The 21,011-nt window shown below is 40.8% G+C and overlaps 1 protein-coding gene across 2 annotated transcripts in view; it reads right to left on the reverse strand.

The window, feature by feature from the left end:
* Positions 1 to 218: 218 nt before the first annotated feature.
* Positions 219 to 21,011, reverse strand: part of ttc7b (tetratricopeptide repeat domain 7B) — a 32,450-nt gene continuing 11,657 nt past the window's right edge. The window contains exons 13-23 of one of the 2 annotated variants that reach the window (XM_030718562.1): positions 19,750 to 19,807; positions 19,339 to 19,411; positions 19,008 to 19,168; positions 18,754 to 18,870; positions 15,561 to 15,658; positions 14,962 to 15,237; positions 12,137 to 12,187; positions 8,280 to 8,420; positions 5,779 to 5,981; positions 2,688 to 2,761; positions 219 to 2,124 (exon numbers count right to left, since the gene is read on the reverse strand). In XM_030718562.1, coding sequence (XP_030574422.1) covers positions 1,977 to 2,124; positions 2,688 to 2,761; positions 5,779 to 5,981; positions 8,280 to 8,420; positions 12,137 to 12,187; positions 14,962 to 15,237; positions 15,561 to 15,658; positions 18,754 to 18,870; positions 19,008 to 19,168; positions 19,339 to 19,411; positions 19,750 to 19,807 — 1,400 coding nt within the window. In that variant the 3' untranslated portion in view covers positions 219 to 1,976. The remainder of the gene's footprint in view (positions 2,125 to 2,687; positions 2,762 to 5,778; positions 5,982 to 8,279; positions 8,421 to 12,136; positions 12,188 to 14,961; positions 15,238 to 15,560; positions 15,659 to 18,753; positions 18,871 to 19,007; positions 19,169 to 19,338; positions 19,412 to 19,749; positions 19,808 to 21,011) is intronic. The other variant, XM_030718561.1, reaches the window with a different exon arrangement.

The following is a 21,011-nucleotide window of genomic DNA, read 5'->3' on the forward strand; positions in this document are numbered from 1 at the left end:
CTCCAGGACAAAAGCTGTCAGTGCTGTAATCCTCTGATAAAAAGCACACAAAGGAGGACGCAGTGATCCACTGACAGACACACACACCTGAGAAAGTAACACACACCGCCTACCCTGAGGTCGCTGCCAGGAAGAATACCACACACAGGTTTACCCCCCCCCCCCCCCCCCCCAAAAAAAAACCACAAACAAAAAAACTGACCCAGAGAGCATCAAACTTCTTTTTAATCCACTTTTATTATCTTGGTCTTTATAATCAATCATTTACAACACAAAGGACTCACGGAGTGAGCTCATGTCCTTTCAGTCCCCCTCCCTCAGCATCTCAGTAACATCACTCTCCAGAAAATAGTTATAATTTCCATCCATCCATCCATCCATCCATCCTCTTATGCTTCTGCAATTCTCTAAAATAATATTAATACAATTGTAGAACAATCAAATATACAGCAATAATTCTTTGTATTTGTAATCAAAACCCAAATGAAAAATAAAAATTTATCTGGTGACGGGACACAAAGACAACACAATCACTGCGGGTGCATTTACGCTCGACAGGAAATCTGATTTTTGGGGGAAAACTTGTAACAGATTCTGACGATTTTCCACAAATTGTATGTTGTTGCAGTCTGAGTTGTCGCAGGTGGCGCTTTGATGTGCGCAACTATTACTTTATACAAAGTTAAAAAGTGAAGCAAAACTGCAAGAAATCAGATTTTCTGTGAGCGTGAATGCAGCCCAGGGTTTGGCATTTAGACAGATTTATTTCTCAGTGACAGTCCGTCGATGTTCCGGTGGATACTTTAAAGACCCGGCTGATCCTGAGCCAGGTATACAGTAACAGTGATCCCCTCCATGCAGTGCAGCAGATAACATTACACAAGCGCCTTTCCAGAGTGGATAAAAGCACCAAAAGTGGCACGTACACTTTTGGCAAATTAATGGTGGCTGGCCAGAAAGCTTTTAAGGCTCACCTTTTTCAAATGATCCTGGTGTCAAATTAACCACACATTGGCCACAGAGAAGTCTGAAATCACTAAACTGCTGATATTGGTGTAGGGCTGTGATAGAGAAGAGGTAATACTTTTGGTTCAGCCACAGTTCCTGGATGGACTCCTGACTCTCACCTCTGGCTCCAAGAAGCCAGATCAGGACATTTGTGGTTCGAATCCCAGCTCAATCTGCCCCTGATCTATAGTGTCTGTGTGTGTGCATACAAAGTGGGAAAGTGTTTTTGTAGTGTAAAAAAAAAAAATATATACACAGCAATATTACCACTGGGCAGAACAAAAAGAGACTGGATGTAGTTTATGAGTGAATTATCAGAAAGCAGCTGTAGAAAAACAAGATTTTGGCTTTTGGTGAGCGAGTAAACCTGATTTGAAAGTACGAACTGGTTCAAAACAGTGATCCATCAGGTTAACTGGTGGCTTTAAACTGTAGGAGTGAGTGGTTATCTGCCTGTATGGAGTCAACCCTGTCTCTCACCCCACTGAACTCAATAAACTGTTAAAAAAAAAAGAATAAATAAAACAAAGGGCACGAGACAGACAGAAATTGTGGTGCTTGCATCCACATTTGAAAGACTGTTCTCTGCTGCACTGATGTGAACAGCAACAAGTATGCATATTTGGCTTTTAAAGGAAATATAATCCATTTGTGTTAAATTTGCTCAATGCGTGTGTGAATTTTTGGACTAAACAACATGTAAACACAACCTTCAGGCTTCTGAGAATAGTGAGTCAAACTGAATCTGATGAACGAGACGACACTCACACAGACGTGGGACACAGTCACAGAAAGGCATTGTGGGATGAGTGGGTAGACAGAGGGAAGCCTGTTTGTTTGCATTTATATACACTCTGAGTTCTGTGTGTGCCAGAGTTTGGCAGTACACCTTTTTACAGGTGTGTGATGTGGCATGCAAGGAATGCTGTGTGTGTGTGTGTGTGTGTGTGTGTGTGTGTGTGTCTGTCTCATAGCGCTCTGGGAATGATGGTGAAGGGCAGGATGGGGCTGCTGGCCTCCAGCTCCAAGGCAGTGAGGAAACACTCAGTGGCAGCGGCAGCATTTCCCTGAGCCTGCAACACCTCACCAAGACTGTTCCACACGTCGTGAGCCGTGCTGAGGAGGAGAGAAGGATGAGTAAAGAGGTGAAGGAAACAAGAGGAAGAAGGGAGGAAAGAGGTAATGAGAGATGACGGGAGAGAGGAGGAAGAGGTGAAGAGAAGAGGATAAGAGGAAAGGAGAAGGTGGATGACAAAATGAGAGGTAAGAGAGGAGGGGCAGGGAACAGGAAAGAGGATAAAGGAGGGGAAAAAAACAGGAGGAGAGTTACATGATAATGAGAAGAGGGGAGTAGAAAGGAGAAGTGGCAGAGGAGAGAGGGATGACAAGGCAAGAAGTTCGAGGATGAGAGGTAAGATGAGATGTAGAAAAAAGATGAGAAGAAAATCGAGATGAGTCCAGAGAACAGAAGGAACAGAGGACATGGAGCATAGAAAGAGGGAGGAGAAAAGAGAGAGGAGGGGATAAGAGGAGGTGAACAGAAGGAAAAAAAGGTAGTAAGAAAAGAGAGGAAGGAATTAGGAAGAAAAGATGAGTGGAGGAAATAGAAAAATGTTGTACCATAGGTGCCTTAAGGAAGAAAACTTAAATACATTACAGAGTTAAACACAAAAACTCACCTGTTGACCTGCACGGCGTCTCTCAGCACCTTTTCGGACAGACTGTAACGCTGCAGCTGGTGCAGGATCAGACCCTGTAACACCACAAAACAAAAAAAAAGAAGAAAATGTTTCCATTTTTTTGTTATGGTGTGTGTGAAGGATTTGGCGAGTGGTTGCGTTTAAAAAGAAGCTCTAAAGTTAAATTTAATTTACGTTTAAGTAATATTTATTATTCATCGAAGGATTTATACCAGTGATTCAAATTTACATCGTCGGCCGTGTCCTTTATCTTCCACTGCAAACTACCTGCCATATTTTACACACTTCTGTTGTAAAACGTGTGAATTTTTGTGGTTTTTGGTTCTCTATTCCCTCTTTTCTTGCAGTGAGAACTATGGAGGCTGCATTGTCCAGCCCAAAATAAAAGGTTTTTAAGCATTTTTCAGGAAGGAAAATAATTTATAGACAGAGCGGGTTCAATCACAAATCTGTTGCTTTCTACATACACAGAAATTCACGCTTACATTTAGAGTCCAGCCAGAACCTCAACGATCTGAAACAGAAATTCACAAATTCCTCCAGAGATGGTGACATAGTTGCTGCAGGATGGCAATTTAACTGAAAATGACACTGGTACTCAGCAACCTTAGGAACAGAACCAGAATACAACCAGCTGAGTTGAGTTCCCTATTGGAAATAGATGTGTTGCAGGTTGCCTCCAACCAGGTGACCTGTGCAATTGCATTGCCTCGAAAGTGGTCGCTGCAAGTGGCAACTGCCAATTGTTTCCTAGTCGTAAGGAGGATGCTGTGCTATTTATATCCTAACGTTGACTGACCATAAGGGAAGTGCTTTTTTCCTTTGTAAATTGCCGTCATCACTGGTGATGAAATCATCTAGTTTGGAGTTGCTTCACTGCTTCAGGGCCTCTGCAGCTTCCGTCTATAAAGTCTGCATCATACACTATATTGCCCGAAGTATTCGCTTGTCTGCCTTCACACGCATATCATCATCATTATCATCATCATCAAGCTTTACTGTAATTTAGCTGTGCATACAACAGTAATGCAGGCAAAATGAGAGAGCGTTTCACTGAGAGCAGAGAAGACATAATCTATGTCTTCTTTACATCGAAGCAAAAATGCAATGATGCCCATGGGGGCCGCTGGCCTCCTTGATCATGGAGTCCAGCTCCTTCTCAACTACAAAAGTAGGTTCAAATGGCCAGGAGCAGCAGACCACAGTGCCAACAAAGTGATGAAGTATAGATAAAAACAAAAATAAATACTCCAACTAGAATATAAATAATCCAAACTAAAGTTAAACTAAATGCAATGGTGCATGTAGTCCGGATCAGCTGTTCAACATTCTAACAGCTTGTGGGAGGAAGCTTCATCAGCCTTGTGGTTCTGCCTATGAACTTGAGTGCCATCCCATTCTTAATCCATAGAGTTTAATATGATGTCAGCCCACCCTCTGTAGCTATAACAGCTTCAACTCTCCTGGGAAGGCTTTCCAAAGGTTTAGGAGTGCTTATCGGAATTTCTGACCATTCTTCCAGACGTGCATTTGTGAGGTCAGACATGGTGGAGAAGGGCCAGCTCGCAGTCTTTGCACTGAGCTTGGTGATGTAAGGCTTGGATGCAGCTGCTCAGTCATGGAAACCCATTCCATGAAGCTCTCTACACACTGTACTCGAGCTAAACTGAAGGCCACATGAAGTTTGGAGGTCTGTAGCGACTGACTGCAGAAAGTTGGTGACATCTCCTCACAGTGTGCCTCAGCATCCACTGACCCACTCTGCGATTTTACGTGACCTACCACTTCATGGCTGAGTTGCTGTCGTTCCCAGTCGCTTCCACTTTGTTATAATCCCGCTGACCGTGGAATATTTAGTAGTGAGAAAATTTCACAACTGGCCTTGTTGCACAGGTGGCATTCGATCACGGCACCACGCTGGAATTCACTGAGTTCCTGAGAGCGACCCATTCTTTCACTAATGTTTGTAGAAGCAGTCTGCATGCCCAGGTGCTTGGTTTGTTACACCTGTGGCCATTCAGGAACACCTGAGTTCAATGATGTGGATGGGTGAGTGAATATTTTTGGCAATATAGTTGTCTGAGGGATGACCTGGAAGGAGACCTTTTAAACTGATAGTGACATCACCACACTAACAAATCCAGAAGAGAAGAAATGGAGGCCCACGTCTGAGAATGTGAAAACAGGCGATCATCTTGAATCCATCTCAGTCCCGTCCCATGTATTTCTGTTTACTCGTGATTGGAAACCACTCTGGGTAAACTCCTGTTGTTCTTAACTGTGCTAAATAAATAAATAAATAAATGTGACTTCCTGTTTTTAGCTGCTCTTAGCTTAGGGTTGCATCATATACTTCTTCCAACCTACCCTTTTTTCTTCTCTTTGTTCTATTACAGCATTTTTAATCTCTTCTCCTTTTTTTTATTTTACCAGTTTCACTACACTTCAAGTGCTTTTCATCTTAGTCTCTGCTTTTATATAATATTCCTTTTAATTCATCTGTTTTTACTTCAGTTTCACCAACTTCCTCTCTCTTTTAGTCAAGCCTAATGTTCCACTGTGGGTCAGTCAACTCCACTTAAAAATGATTTCCCAGTTCTTTTATTGCACTTTTATTCTATTACTTCTCAGACTTTGGTTTTTACTCCTTTCATCTGTTGTTAAATTAATACTGAATATTAAATGTCCCGAATGAATCAGTGAAAAAGGCTAATTTAATTTGGAGATATGTTCAAATAAACCATTTTTATATGCACACATAAGCAGTCAGAATTACACACTGCCTCCTTCAGCTGCCTCTCATAGATCTGAACTGCCGTGCATGAAACCTGCGCTCGCACTGCGTTTTGTTTTTTGTACATTACTCGCTCCATCATCAGGTCTGCTCGTTTCTGGCCCACCAACATGAATGCATAAACAAGGGCAGACAGTGCAGACTGAGACTGCTCGCTCTCCTCCGATGAGGTTTAACTGTCCCAGAGGACTCTGGCTAATTACATAAAACACACAAAACCCCTCAGGGTGTGAGGGCACTGCAGGCGGGCAGGAGAAGACTGTGTGAGTGTATTACCAGTCTCTGCATGGTCTTGACATGAGTCGGGTTGATGGACAGAGCCTCCTCGTACCAGCGTTTGGCTTCGTCTATGTTGCCCCTCAGCTCGGCTATCTGTCCCCTCATGTAGAGGACGTTGTGGGATGTAGGGAAGAGGTTGGCGGCTTCCTGCGTGCACGCTGTTGCCTCAGCAGGTTTTGACATGCCGATGTACACCTCAGCTGTTCGAGACACACACAAGGCAATTTCAAACTGATAATTAATGTAAAAACAATAAGTCAGTACAATCAAGTCTAAACCTCCAGAACTTAAAAATAAATAAATAAAGTAAATGTTGAGGAAGTTCCTTCAGGACTTTAACATTTAACACGATAACTGAGGCCTGTGGAGTCTGAGGTGGCACTCTTGGGATAATTGTGTCATTGTCTTAACACACACCCAAATGCTCCAGATCAAAAAACTCCCTGCCAAAACTTCAGCTTTTATAGAGGTGCTCACACTTGCTGATGATCCATTAATCAAGTGCATCTGAGTAACAGCACCTGGCTCCTCTTTGCCCTCTTTTTCACAGGACTGTCTGCAGCTTGTTTCTACAACCTTCTTAAAAAATACTCATTTCCCAAATGCTTTGGCCTGACAGAGGCTCAGTTTGGTTCTGGAATAATTCGAGAACCATGGTGCAGTAATGAAGGCAGAGAGTTCACAACCCAGCTTGGCTCCGCAGAGAGCAATTTCCTCTCCAAACTGAGAATGGAAGCACTTGACACCTGAAAACTGTGACAAATTAACTGAACAGACATTGAATGAACTTCATGTTTCATGTTTAGGAAAAGACCATTTTTATTCCATGTTTTTCCCCACAGCATCAGACACCCATTCTGTGCAAGTTTACAAATGCATTAACTGTTTATTTTGTAATGGCTAGATATGTGTTTATTTTGAAACAAGTCTGCCAACGCGCGCAGTTGTCAGCTGCTCCTTTTAGGGGTCGCCACAGCTGATCATCTGCCTCCATCTCACCCACATCTCTACCATCCTCCTCTGTCACACCAACCCTCTGCATTTCCTCTGAGGTCTTCCTTTTTTTTCTCCTGCCTGGCAGTTTCATCTTCAACATAATTTGTCCAGTATAGCCACTCTACACATGTCCAAATCATCTCAGCCTTGCTTCTCTGTCTCCAAACCGCTGAACTTGAGCTGTCCCTCTGATGTCCTCATTTCTAATCCTGTCCATGCTAGTCACTCCCAATGAACATCTTCAGCTCTGGCTCCTGTCTTTGTAAATCTTCCCTTTCATTCTTGCTGCTCTCCTTCAGTAACAAATCATCCCACACTCATCTCCACCCTCTTTATCACCTCTCTTGTGCACTGTACATTGCTTTGGATGGTTGACCCCAGATATTTAAACTCATCCACCTTCACTACCTCTGCTCCTTGCGCGTTCACCTTTCCACCTGTCTCCATCTCATTCACACACACGTATTCTGTTTTGCTTCTACTGAATTTCCTTCCTCTCCTCTCCAGTGCATACCTCCACCTCTCCAGTCTCTTCCACATGCGCCGCATTCTCACTACAGATCACAATGTCATCTGCAAACATCATAGTCCACAGAGACTCCGGCCTGACCTCATCTGTCAGCCCGTCCGTCACCATCGCAAACAAGAAGAGGCTCAGAGCCAATCCCTGATTTAATCCCACCCCCACCTTAAACCCATCTGTCACTCCTACCTCACACCTCACCACTCATGTCATTCATATCCTGTGCACCCTCATGTGTGTGGGCGTGTGTGTGTTTTGTTTGCTGGTTTGTTTGAATTACTAATTAAATGTGCCTTTTGAACAGTTTGGCAGTCCTACTGCTTTTGTTGTGTGCCTGAGCTGACATGGTAATATTCTTAAAACACAAAGCAGAAAATAAGTAAGGATAAGTACCCCCTCCTCCCCTCAAACTGCATCAACAGTTCCTAACTTTAAGCCCAGCTGATGCTTTCATTGCGCTGCTGTGATGAAAACCGAATGATACAAGCAGAGACGGAGGAAATGAGCTTGAACTGGCTGATTGCATTAGCCGTATTGGCGAGCTGGACATGGCCAACCCTGACAGGAAGCAGCTGGGGAGATAAACAGGAGGACAAACTACCTCAGTCTGAGTGCGCGTCTGCCTCCGTTTGTGTGTACGCTGCAGTCTGTTTTGGTCGCTGAAATCAGAATTGGAGCTCGAGTGAGGGGAAAATCTAATATATCTAATACAAATCTAATCAAACTGCTTTTCAATACAGTCCTGCAGGCTGATGCCGGTGCACTCACTGTGACCTCCTATCTGATTGTCTGATGAAGCCGAAGCACATATCGACCACAAGCCGACGGTGCACTGCTGAATTTGATGGCTGGAACTGATCACTTAATTACTAGTAATACCCATATTTAAAGCCATTCACCTGTTTAATTATTTAAAAAAACAAACAAACAAACAAAAAAAAAACTTTCATGCATGTGCTGCAAATGAGTAAGGGGATACCTGCATGGAGCCAGATCTGAGCCAGGGTCATCCAGGGGTGCAGGGGTCCATGTTTGGGAGCGCTGCTCTGCAGGGAGGAGGCCACCTCGGAGAGAGCCTGCTCCACACGACTGGCTGCTATAGAGGTAGCGTGCACCGAACCTGGAGGGAGGGAATCGAACCATCACACATACAAACACACCAGCTTCCAAATTCAATGACTAACCACTACAACAGCAGTGTTAGGCAGCCATGTGCCACAATGCAGGGTGATTTTAACTGAACAAAACAATAGCAGAGGCCACTGATTCCCACAAAAACATAAAAAAAACAACCATCAGTGAATTCTGCTGTGTTTGGTTGCAGTAAATAGTCTGAGTCCACACTGGCACACAGTTTTCAAGCCTTTAATGAGTCCACACCATTCAGCACTCTGTGGCACACAGTGTTAGGGCCCTGAGTTAAAATTAATTAGTTTCTGCACCATCATGCATAAAACTGCATCACTCTGCTCATTAGTAACTAAAAGAAGTGTCGCTGTGATGTTCTGTGTGTCCACGGACGATGACGGGGGGGTGGGGGGGGGGGGCAGCACACGGACAAAGCAGGTCCACGAAAGCCAAACGTGTCACAACGCCACACATAACAACCCCACAGGTTAAGAAGTAAATAACTCAGAGATAGCCTTACACATCACAAAATTTGGCCTTTGGGTTTGTTTTGTTTTTATTAAACTGTCATATGAATTGCAGCCTAAAGGGATTAAAAATAGATCAAAATGTGCCTTTTATACCCCAGTCTAAATTTAAAATGATCTCAGCTGGCTTTAATCTGATCAGATTTCCTGTCCCCTTCACTGACTGCGAGTTTGTGCGTTAAAGGAGAGAAACCACCCGTGTGTAAAAGATGACTGAAGATAAAAAGATTTGAAAATTAAAGATTCTTAAGAGGGGAAGACTGTGCTGCTGATAGGTGGACTGAGGGAAAAGGATATCTCTCCATGAAGCTGAGAAACCTGTTTGGTGAGGAGTAATTTATTAGACGCCAGCATGCAGCAGCCCAGCCTAGTGCAGCACAGCATGGGCAGGATGATGTGTATTGCTCCCTAAATTAGGCCGATGGTGTATTTCTAAACACCTTCAGCTGGCAGGTGGGTTTTATCTCAGTAATTTGAAGCTTTATTTGATTTATTCCACATTACTTGTTTTAGTTTTCTATGGGGATCACTTATATGCAAGTCTGTGTATTTATGTGCTGCAAGTTGGGTAATGTGCCTTTTTACCTAAATGTGACCTACTTTGCTAGCGTGTTATCAAAAACCTGCTATGAAAAGACAATTTAAATTCACAAAAATATTTTTATTTCACAGCTCCTCATCACCTCTCCCTAAAGTGTCCATTTAACTCCTCACTGAATTACAGGATTAAGTTGACTTACAGAATGCTGTTTTTCCCTCTATGGATATAGAGTAAAATGCCCACTTCTTTAACTGCAACAGCTGATCACAGATTTGCAGGGTACACACAGTCAAAATGTTCAGACCCCTTTCACTATTCATTAATCTGTACTAAATATCATATCCTAATCCAGGCAGACACAAGCGGCAGAAATCGGTTTCCTCCAAAGGGTCGCTTGGTTCCCTTGGTTCCCTGGGGTAGACCCAGGACACAGGAGAGATTATGTCTCTCAGCTGGCTTGGGAACACCTCAGTGCCTCTCCTGGAAGAGGGAGGTCTTGGCGCCTCTGCTTAGACTGCCGACCTGTGACCCGAACCTGGATAAGTGGCAAAAAGATGGATGGATGGATGGATGGATGTACTAAATATGCTAGAATAACAGAGCAAATTAAAGATTGATAGAATATACCATAAAGTCCAAGGCGTTCCCAGTATCTGAATTATTCAGATCTCTCCTGCAACCTGTAACCCACAGGACCTGGAGTACCTGGTGCCAGACACCAGGGCCTGGGTCATGTCCTCTCTCTAAAAATCTGCTGCTTACTACTGACCTCCTCCTGCTGCCCTTTCTTTCTTTTTTTTTTCTTTTTTTTGTTTCTACCCGTATGCTTTACTGTTTGTGTGTGGTATTTTTGTTTGTCTTAGACTATGTCATGCATGAAGTGTTTGTTGTCGCACGTCAATCTTGTTGTGATTCTACAAAGACATTAGGGTGTGTTTAAATGTTTTCCAGAGGAGTGCTGCTGCCACCACTTTAAATAAGAATTTTAATGACTTGCCTGGTTAAATAAAGGTTTAGAAAATGTAAAGAGAAACTGAATACAATGATTTGCAAATCTCAAACCCATATTTTACTCACAATACAACATAGAAAACATATCAAATGTTTAATGAGGCACACAAAGCCATGCAGTATGCGGCTTAAGATGGTCTTGCTGAAATATGCAAGGCTTTCCCTGAAAAAGACGTCTGGATGGGAGCATACGTTGCTCTCAAACCTGTATATACCTTTAAGCACTGATGGTGCCTTTCCAGATGTTCACGCTGCCAATTTCACAGGCACTGATGCACCTCCAATACCAGCAGTGACACAGGCTTCTTAAAATGAGCTTTCATAACCGCCGGATGGTCCCTCTCCTCTTTAGATCAGAGAATATGGCATCCATTTTTAAATTCATCTGACCACAGATGATAGAAATGATCTTTGGTGGTGTTTCTGGATCATGTTCATGTGATAGAGCTTTAACCTGCATTTGTGGATGGCACAGTGAGCTATTTGCAAATTATTCCATTCTGTTTGTATTTACATTTTACACAGGGTCTCAATTTTTAATGAAGCCGTGCAAAATTTGATCTTTATATCACATATATATATTTCCTATATTTTCTGAACTGCAGGTCTTCAAAGCACAAAGCGTTGGTTAAAGTCTGGTGATTTTGAAATCCTATTTATTCAAAGCATTTCAGAGGCCTCATAACTTAACACAGAATATCTAACTGAAAACTTCAGTTTCATAACTGTAACCAAACTAATTTTACACCAACTCAAAGTGTCACGATCCAAAGCCAGAATCTTGTTTTTTTGTTAAATCAACTTTAAGAATAAATAGCATTAGATACATCATAAATTCAATAGCAAAACTGCACCAATTTGAAGTCTGTGACATACAGAACAGAAACAAACATTGGTGCCTCAGCTCTTAATGTTAAGGATGCGAAATGGCGTGAATATTGTCTAGTGTTAATCCAAGTATCAGCAAAAATTGAAGGAAACCACCTCGATAACAGCTGTACAGAGCTGATAATGCCTCTCATGAGAAAGTGCACCACTTCCTCATTTATTCCCCCTTGCAGAGTTTCCACAGCCATTTGTAAGATTTCAGTCAGATTACGGTAAATTGATTACAACACTTGGGGGACTGTCAGCGATCTGCCTCGTGTTTGTAGTACAGTTACTGTTGCAAATACAATCACATGATGCAAACGATTTGGTTCATGAAGAAACTACTTCCCTGCTGCTTTTTGGTCTCTTTCACATTACTGCAAAGGATAAATGTGTCAGAAATAACATCTGTGTGCTGGAAAAATGACACCCTCATCATGTACTGTGCTCTAAAACAATCCAAACAAGTCGTTTCCTGAACACCTTCATGCTGCTTTAATGTGACAACATGCAAAGGATGCCTGAGCTCTCCCACTAAGTATGCCCTTAAATCAGCCACCAGCGTGATTTAATTTAAAAAAAAAAAAAAAAAAGTTGCAGATGTCACCTTAAAGCAGGAGATATATGCACATACTTGCTGCGTACAAATATGGCACATATCTGGACCTCTTTGGGCAAAAGGAAGGTCAACAGGGAGCAATGATAGAAGAATGGATGGAAAAAAAAAAAAGGTCAGATGGAGGTTAGATGGCTACTTACAAACAGAAAACATGGAGGAAAAACCAAGAGTGTTAGCGTCCTGAGGGCCGCCTTGAAAAAACGAAGGGATGGAAAGAAACAGAAAGACGACTGTTAATGACTGAAAAAGAGGAAGAGACAGAAGAAATATCCAAAGCACGATGAGGAAAAAAAAAAAAAAAAAAAAAAAAAAAAAAAAAGCTCTCGTCCACAGAAGGTAGACTGCAACACCCGGGGAGGTTTTCACTCCTCACTGCGTCACTTTTAGACCACATGACAGCGGGTGAGCCGCTTCCACACAGAAATTTGATTAAATACATTTATAGGGGGAACCGAAAATGACCAAATTGTGAATAATTACATAAATAAACACTGCTTCCCACAGAATTAGCAGCAACAAAACTTTTAAAATAAGAGCAATATTATATTGCATGGATGAAAAAAATAAAACCAAATACAGAGAATACATTTGGGCAACCCACATAAGGTAAGTTTGTGTGTGAAAAATATATAGTTATTTGTTGCATTAAATGCACTAAAATTATTATTAAAATAAAACTATAGGTATTAGCAAATTTTTAATATGTGACATAAATCCCAATATATATTTTAACTTGTTTCTGTATGTATTTGTACTTAGTAACATTTATTTTTTATTAAAGTCCATCTTTATATTTATTCTCATTAGATTTTAGTATATTTACTTTATCAATTTGCATGTCCTCCTAACAAGTAATTTGTTTATTTTTATATACATTTTCTTATTTATTCACTTACATTTTCAGTGTCTCTATTTCATAATTTCATTTCTATATTAATTTCAGTAGTTTCTTTTATTTGCATTTATCACCATTTCTTTGTCCAAAAAAATGTCTTTTTAAAATTTCTTTATTAGTCTGTGCTTCCTTATGCAAATAAGGAGGTTTGGGCATTCTGTCTTAAAATAATGATAAAAAGAAAATACAGAAATAAATACATTTGGGGAAAGGCAACGAAAAATTAATGCCAAAATAAAACACAAATTTACACATAAACATATAAATGTTTTTTTTTAAACACACAAATTAATAAATAAAGGGGAAACAAATTTAAAAGTAAATTAAATGGAAACCTTTTTTTTTTAAATAAAATAATGATTAATATTATTTTAGGGGGGCTTTAGTGGCACATTTACTGAGTCATTCATTTCTCTCTTTTTTTTTTTTTTAAGTTTTGGCAGTTTCGGTCCTCCATAAATGCATACCCCATGGCCTATTAAATTGTAGTTATTGCCAGAAAGTTTATTACAATAAAAGCATTAAAAAAAAGCCCATCTTTATTTGCTTTACAAGTCATGACAGGTTTTCTTTCCCCTCAGGTTCAAAATTTCCCTTAAGATGGGGAACATTATACTTACTTTACATTTCAGCCTGGTGCACCTACATATTAGTAGGTGAACTAGCTTTTTAATCAACTAATCAAAGAAATCTGCTAAACCAAATAAATCGATCATATTTTCAGTAACCAATCATGATGATCGACTAGCTGTCACCGTTCTGTGGTCTGTTGGAAAAGTAATCCTGTTCTGGAGGAGTCATTTAACTAAAAACAATCATTATCATTGTTATTATCATTAGTAAAAGAGATGGCAACAAGCACAGACAACATGAAAACTGGGAAGCACGACAAATTAATGTTGGCTGAAATGGAAACAGAGAGATGAGAATTAATTAAGACAAAAACACACAGATGCAGATAGAAAGTACAGCTGTGATCTGTGAAAAAAAAAAATTAAAATCAAAAAACAACCCAACTGATCAATAAATTCTAGCTGAATAACTTGAGAGAGAGAGAGAGAGAGAGAATGTGTGTGTGTGTCTGTGTTGGAGATGCAAAAAAAGCAAAGCAAATGCATTAAGACTCAGCTCAAATCCACACCAAAAGTATCCGCAAACATGCTGGGATTTACAGCAGCTCTGACAAGTTTGTGTCAGGCCAGACTCCAAAATGGTTAGTCACTTTAGTTTCTTTGTCCAGGCTTAAACAAATCACTCAAATTCAAGATCCACTCCAGTCTCTGTGAGGGTGAAAGTACAAACAGACTCTTTCTGAAATGTCGGACAGTTCAAAGATAGCTGGTGCTTTATGCGGCATGCTATATTCAGTCAGAAACTGACGAGTGTTGCCTTCAAGTAAGAAAATAATTCAAAAGCAGGTAATTTTAATACCTTCTCCAAAAAGTACAGAGGCATTTTTGAGCTTTTAAGCTTTCACTTTTACCTGAAAACCACCTCCAGGAACATTTAAAGGTGTCAGGAAAACGGTGCTGCCGCCGTCCTCTAAGTTTAAATATCAGTTAGTCTCTCAGCAATATTAAAGTAATGCTGTAATATTAATATGGTCCGACAGCACTCTGCAGTACAGGAAATGTAATCGTGCTTTGCACTCATTAGAAGTGCTATAATGACTTGATGAGCCTGACAGACTTAACTGGTCTTCAGGAGGCTCCACACAGTCTAATGGCAGTTTGTGAAATTGTTTGGGACTTTTAATCTATTCATGTTTCAGGATGTGAATTTTCACAAAGGAGGACGTAGCTACCTGGACGTCACCCACTGGTTTGTTAAGTCCCCTCTCAAGGGAAAAAAATCACTAAAAAAAAAAAAATCCTGCAAACCTGATGCATTTATATTTCTGATTTAGTGTAATACCAATAAATCAGGCCACATCAGGTATAACAAGTTAACTTCATAACATATGTAGCTAAAAAAAAAAAAATCATGGAAACATGCAAATTAGTGTGGAAATCTCTTTGTGGTCACTCTCCACACCATGATACAGGCAGAGCAAACGTGGAGGCGGATTACAGTTGGAGGACAGCTGGCGGACTATGGCGTGGTTGCAAAAGGAGTGAGTCCTGGTCTTGGTGGGTGGAGGTGGAGGTGGAAGAGGAAGGGCAGGAGGAAGGGAAGGAAGAGGAGAGCGGAAGGATGGGTTTTTGAGTGGAGGGAGAGGAGTAGGAGGCTGGAAGCTGAAGACAGGAGAGGAAGGGGAAGACAGCGTTGAGGAGAGGGTGGACATGGTGGACGGGGAGGTGGGGGAGACTGGGTCGAAACCAGAGAGCGAAGAGGAAGAACCTGAGACTTAAAAAGAGGAAATAAAACAGAAACGAGTGAAATTAATGAAGGATTAAAGAAAAGGACAGAAATTCTTAATGTTTTTCAAACTATACTTTTAAAAATTCTCTCATTTTCTAATGTTTATAAATCTAGATGAAAAGAAATAAGATTATTTTATAGACATTTTCCTCTGATTATCTGTAAAGAAAAAGACATCAGGATGACAATCAAATGAGAGAGAATAATTCTGTGTTTGAATCCATTTTCTGACAAATGCTGAGCTCGGGGGCCGTGTGTGTGTGTGTGTGTGTGTGTGTGTGTGTGTGTGTGTGTGTGTGTGCACATACCAGTCTCAGGGTCGCTGAAGTCAGGCAGAGTCATGGCGTTGAGCTGTCGCCTGTCTGCTATGGCTCTATCCAACAGACTGCTGCCACGCCCTGAATCACTGCCACAAAACACACACATGGATGTAAACAAAAGGGAGCGAACGCACACACACCCATATATACAGAGACTGGGCCTGAGCTGCTGAGCAAACATGATCTCCAAAACAAAGACATAAAGCAGTTTAGTCCCTTAGTTACCTTTTGTTTTCTTAGTTAAATCAAGCTTCAAAGGAACTGAGTTATTAATGAGGCAGGTGAGCGTTTAGTGACCTGCAGTCATTCTGTTGCTCGCTCAATGATGAGACAGAAACAACACGACTGACTTGCACTATTACCTAACACTACTCTCAGATGCTATAAGTTGTTTCAACCTTGAAAGGTTACCCAGTAGATGCTCTTTCTGCAGTTTTCTCCAGCCAGTTAATCGAAAACAGATCCAGGGCACCAGCACTTGTTTTGTTACACTATGTCATAGACATTTACCTGAAACTGGCAGACCCTGTGATATAGATGCTCAAATTCATAGGGAAAAAATAAGAAATTGTGCTGAACAAAAGCAAGACTTTTGCTTTAGATTGTGATACTTGGAGGTGGTGTAAAACTGATTTGGTTGCAGTTTTTAAACAGAGCTTACATGTGTTTTTCAGCCCCAAAAAGTTCATGTGGCTTCTTTAGTCACGAGGGCTGGAAAACAAAACGTTGTCACTGGCGTCTATCAGTCTGGAAAAGTATCAAAAGAACTGCAGGCCTCACTTGACTCACATAAGGTCAGAGTTCATGATTCAACAATAAGAAAGAGACAGAGCTCGCTCATGGATGCCATTTTTGCTCAAGGGAGAAAACCCGAAAAGAACACAAAGGCTCATCTCACATTTGCCAAAAAAAAAAACCATCTTGATTATTCCCAAGACTTCTGGGAAAATATTCTGTGAATTGACAAGAGAAAAGCTGAACTTTTTGGAAGGTTTGAGCCCTGTTAAATTTGTTAGCAATTCATTAAAGATCAGCATACCAACAGTCAAACATGGTAGTGCCCTGCTGCTTCAGAACCTGGACGAATTGCTATAATTGATGGAAACATGAATTCTACTCTCTACCAGAAAATCCTGAAGGATAATGTCCGGCCTCAGTTCATGACCCGAAGCTCAAGCACACTTATGCAGCAGGATAATGATCTGAAACATACCAGCAAGTCCACCTCTGAATGGCTTAAAACAAACAAACAAAAAAACCCCAAAGTGAAGCTTTTGGAGTGGCCTAGTCAAAGTCTGGGCTAAAATCCAAATCAGATGTTGAGTCCTGACCTTAAACGGGCCGTTCGTGCTTGAAAACCCTTGAATGTGGGCCAAAACTCCTCATTACCAGTTGTTGCAAATGCTTGATTATAGTTCTTGCTCCCAAGGGTGAAATAACCAGTCATTAGGTTTAGGAGGCAATTACTTTTTCACACATGGCCAGTAGATTTGGATAACTTTTTCCCTTAATAGATGAAATCAAACTGCATTTTCTATTTACTCAAGTTATCTCTGTCTAATATTAAAATATGTTTGATGATCTTAAACATGTGTGACAAATATGCAAAAGACTGAAAAAAAAAAATCAAAAAGGGTGCAAATAGTTTTTCAGAGCACTACAATTTGTTGATGGCTAAAGTAAATCCTCTTTGGATTGAGTTAGTATCATGGATCAGGTTATCTGGCAAACTAGCACTGCTGCTCAAATATCCTTTTGCTAGTAATACAGCTGGAGAACAATTTAAGTAGCTTGCTTTAATTTAAGGATACAGCGATGGGTAGGTCTTAACATTAGTTTATAAAGTTATTTGAAAAAGGCCAGTTAAGTTAACCAGATCATCCCTGGGAGTTTGGATGAGTTAGCTGACCTTATTTATTCAAGATACTATTTTCCTACATGAGATAGCTAGTGGTTTATCCATGTTAGCAAGTATATGAGCACTAGCTTAGATTAGCCAGAAGAAAAATGGCTCAGGGTCATAGTTCATCCCACAAACTTTGAATCAAATTAACAAAGGGTCACTACAGTAGGCAGCTCTGGATGTTTTTTTTTTTTTTTACATGGGATGCCCTTCCTGACACTGATTGGGATCAAACCAGGGATCTTTTGCTTGTTAAGTGAATGTTTGAACCACTAGACTAAAGAGCCACTAAAAAGTAGATTTCTTCTGGCTAATATTAAGTATGAAAAGCCACGTCAGCCAAGTCAGTGTTTCCTTTTCTTGGGTCTGTGTTGTGCAGCGGTTGTTTGTTGGCATTAATGATTAGTAGATACCGTTTTTAAGCTAACGTTAGCTTCCTCACTGTTGGTGCTGGGAGCGGCACTCGGGATTGAGCGTAAATGCCGCATCCTTTGGATATTTGCAGAAAATTTGGCCCCAGTCCTTCACAAAGAAGTCTCTCCACAGGCTGTCAGAATCAACAGAGTCGGGAAAGGTCTTATTTTTAAAGTTACATTATAATCCATCCAGACATTTACAATAAGAAGTGTGTAATACATTAAGAAAGTTAGCAAATGTACATTTAATTAATTAGGGACAGCATAGCAAGGTGCACCGGCTCTTTGTAAATATAAACTAATCCTACATGAAGTGTTTACTTACAAAGTTTGGATTTAATACTCACAACAAACCTACCATTAGGCGCACTCAGCTGGCAGTTTAGTCTAATCCAATCTTTGCAAAGGTTACAGTGTTTGTACAGATGTTTTTTTTTCCATAAATTTCATCCTTCCTAGTTATATCTCTAAGGTGCTTGGGGGGTTGGCTTATATACTGGTTTTAGCAGATCGCACAACATCACACCAATCCTGGCTTCTCCCCACAGGCTTCCTGTATCTTTTAGAATTGATTTTAACATTTTACTGATCACATTTAAAGCATATCTGGATCTGGCCCCAAGCTACAGAGCAGAAATGTTGACCCTTTGTGAGCCAGTTTGCAGCCTGAGATCCTCAATTTGAAAAGTTGAGATTTAAATCTGACGTCTGCTTCTACTATTGGGTCTCATGGCTTTGGAATTACCTACCTGAGAAAGTTCACAAAAAAACCCCAAAACAAAATAAAAAAAAAAAGAAAAAAAAAAATCAGTGATCTCCTTCTATTTCATGTGATACTTTTTTGAGGGGTTGGGGGGTGTACCTGGGGTTGGTAAGGTTGTAAAAGCTCTTCCAGATCTGCAGCATGTGTTTACAGGTGAGCAGAGCTTCTTCTGGTCCTCTACACATCGCCTCCAACTTCACCTTGGTATACAGCAGACTACAACACGCACACACACAAAAAACAAAACAAAACAAACAACAAAAAAAAGAAACCTCATGATCAGCCTCAATCCGGTTAAAATAAAAAAATAAAGATACCTCGTGTGTGCCTCAGTGTGATGTGTTGGAGCTCACTTGAAGTTCTCGGGGTACTCAGACAGAGCCATCTCTATGATATTGAGACCGTCGTGGTAGTGTTTCTGTGCAGAGAGAAGCAGGGCTAGCAGGTGAAGGGAGTGGACGTCATCTCCTTGAAGCTGCAGTGCCTGTCGAACATAGCCTAGTGCTTCGGGGATCTACACACACACACAGATACATATACACAACTACAGGTTTTCACAACATTTGGGATGAAAAGCACCATGTAAAATGAAAGACATGGAACTCCTTGAAGTTCTGATTCTGAATGTCTGCCTTTCATGTCTCACTGCTGATTTTATCCTGTCATGACTGTACATCGCATTACCTGTCTGGACACAGCAAGCTGCAGTGCCAGGTAGAAGGCTGCCAGATGGTCAGTCGGAGACAGACTCTGAGCTCTACAGATGAGAAGAGAAAGGAGGAGATGTTGTGTTCAAGATGGGGCGAATAAAAAATTAAATAAGATTAGATAAAACTTTAAAGATCCCTGTGGGAAAATAAGGTCAGTGCTGCAGCAAAAAGGGAAAGGGTGAAAAGAGAAGCAAACACTGACCATATTTATGTAAATGAGCATCAAACCCAAACACTGTGCAGAGATTAGTAATAGTACAAGTATGAAGAGTCAAATGAGAAAGTAAAATATAATGGTTTGGCAGGGTAATAAGTTTAAAGTGAAAAAAGCTGAAAATTAAGAGGAAAATGTGGGTGTAAAAAAGCATCACAGCTCAGTCCAAACCTCTGGAAGGCTCCTAAAGCTTTCTTCTGGTACTCCTCCTGTGTGCTCCGCAATGATGCTAAAGAGGTGCAGAGACACAAACACACAGATACATTTTACAGTGACACTGTTTATGAATCACTGCAGCCTTTTAAACACACTTTTTTTCCCCCCGTACTGCAAAATATGCAGGGCCAAAACAGAAACAGATGAGCGCATCGTCTCATGTAAACAATAGATATTTGCCATCATCATCCTCATAACAGGCTGACAAATGTGATAAAGTGTGGTCAAAGAGCCCCATGACTGTACACATACATGAAAGCAAAAAAAAAACCAAACAAATCAAACCAAACAAACAAACAAACACATTTACAAGGGCATTTCCAGGAATTTTTAAAAGTGACATGGTAAAGGAGGAACAAAGAACCAGAAGGCAGACTCATTAAATAATTAAAGTAAACCACTTCAAAAGTAGCTAAAAACATAAGAAGTTGTAATGATTTTAACTGAGGAGAGACCTCATGGCTGGGCCATAACAATAAATAATACATCCTTTCCTTTAAGTTCATTTGGGGAATGGTACAAAACATCATGTTTGTAAAGGTCTTTAGCTATGCAGGGTGACGGACTACGAGTAACCACACACACAGTATAAAAGATAGACGTAGCAGCTGGGTCTGAAAAGTGAAACCCTTAAACTTGCATTTATTTTAATGGCCAACTGGAGACAAAAAGATTTAGGCTCCCATAGACACCTATGGGAAAAGAGCCCTCAGACATGACCTCATAAACTTTCCTGATTTCCTGAGTTGATGGGCTCAGGTTCTCATTTCAGGTCATACTGCATAAAACATTCGGTTCATTTTGCATTTAGAAAGGAGGACTACACAGGTATGCTGATTAGTTAACTACTTGATAAGTCATTAGGCAATGAGCATACAGTCTCACAGTTAGCTCCAAGCCTCGCTTGTCATATCAGGTTTCAAGACACCATGATGGTAATGAGTGGTTGAAAAGTTGGCTTAAACAGGAAAGAACAGCAAGTTCACCACGAAGAGGAAGGAGCACGAAAAAAACCCCAAAGATAAAGAGATGGTTGCTGCAGTTTTCATTGTTATCACTCAGTTACACTTCACTACAAACAAGTTCTTTGTCTGGTAGGACCTCTACTGTCCAACAACAGCACAAACACAAATGAGTAGGCCACGTTAGCGGTAGTACAAGATATTTTCTGACACTTGCCCCTGGTCAAAGGTCACATTTACAAAAGGTCTGCAGTT

Source organism: Archocentrus centrarchus, chromosome 22 (assembly GCF_007364275.1).
Source record: "Archocentrus centrarchus isolate MPI-CPG fArcCen1 chromosome 22, fArcCen1, whole genome shotgun sequence".
NCBI classification, from domain to species: Eukaryota; Metazoa; Chordata; class Actinopteri; order Cichliformes; family Cichlidae; genus Archocentrus; species Archocentrus centrarchus.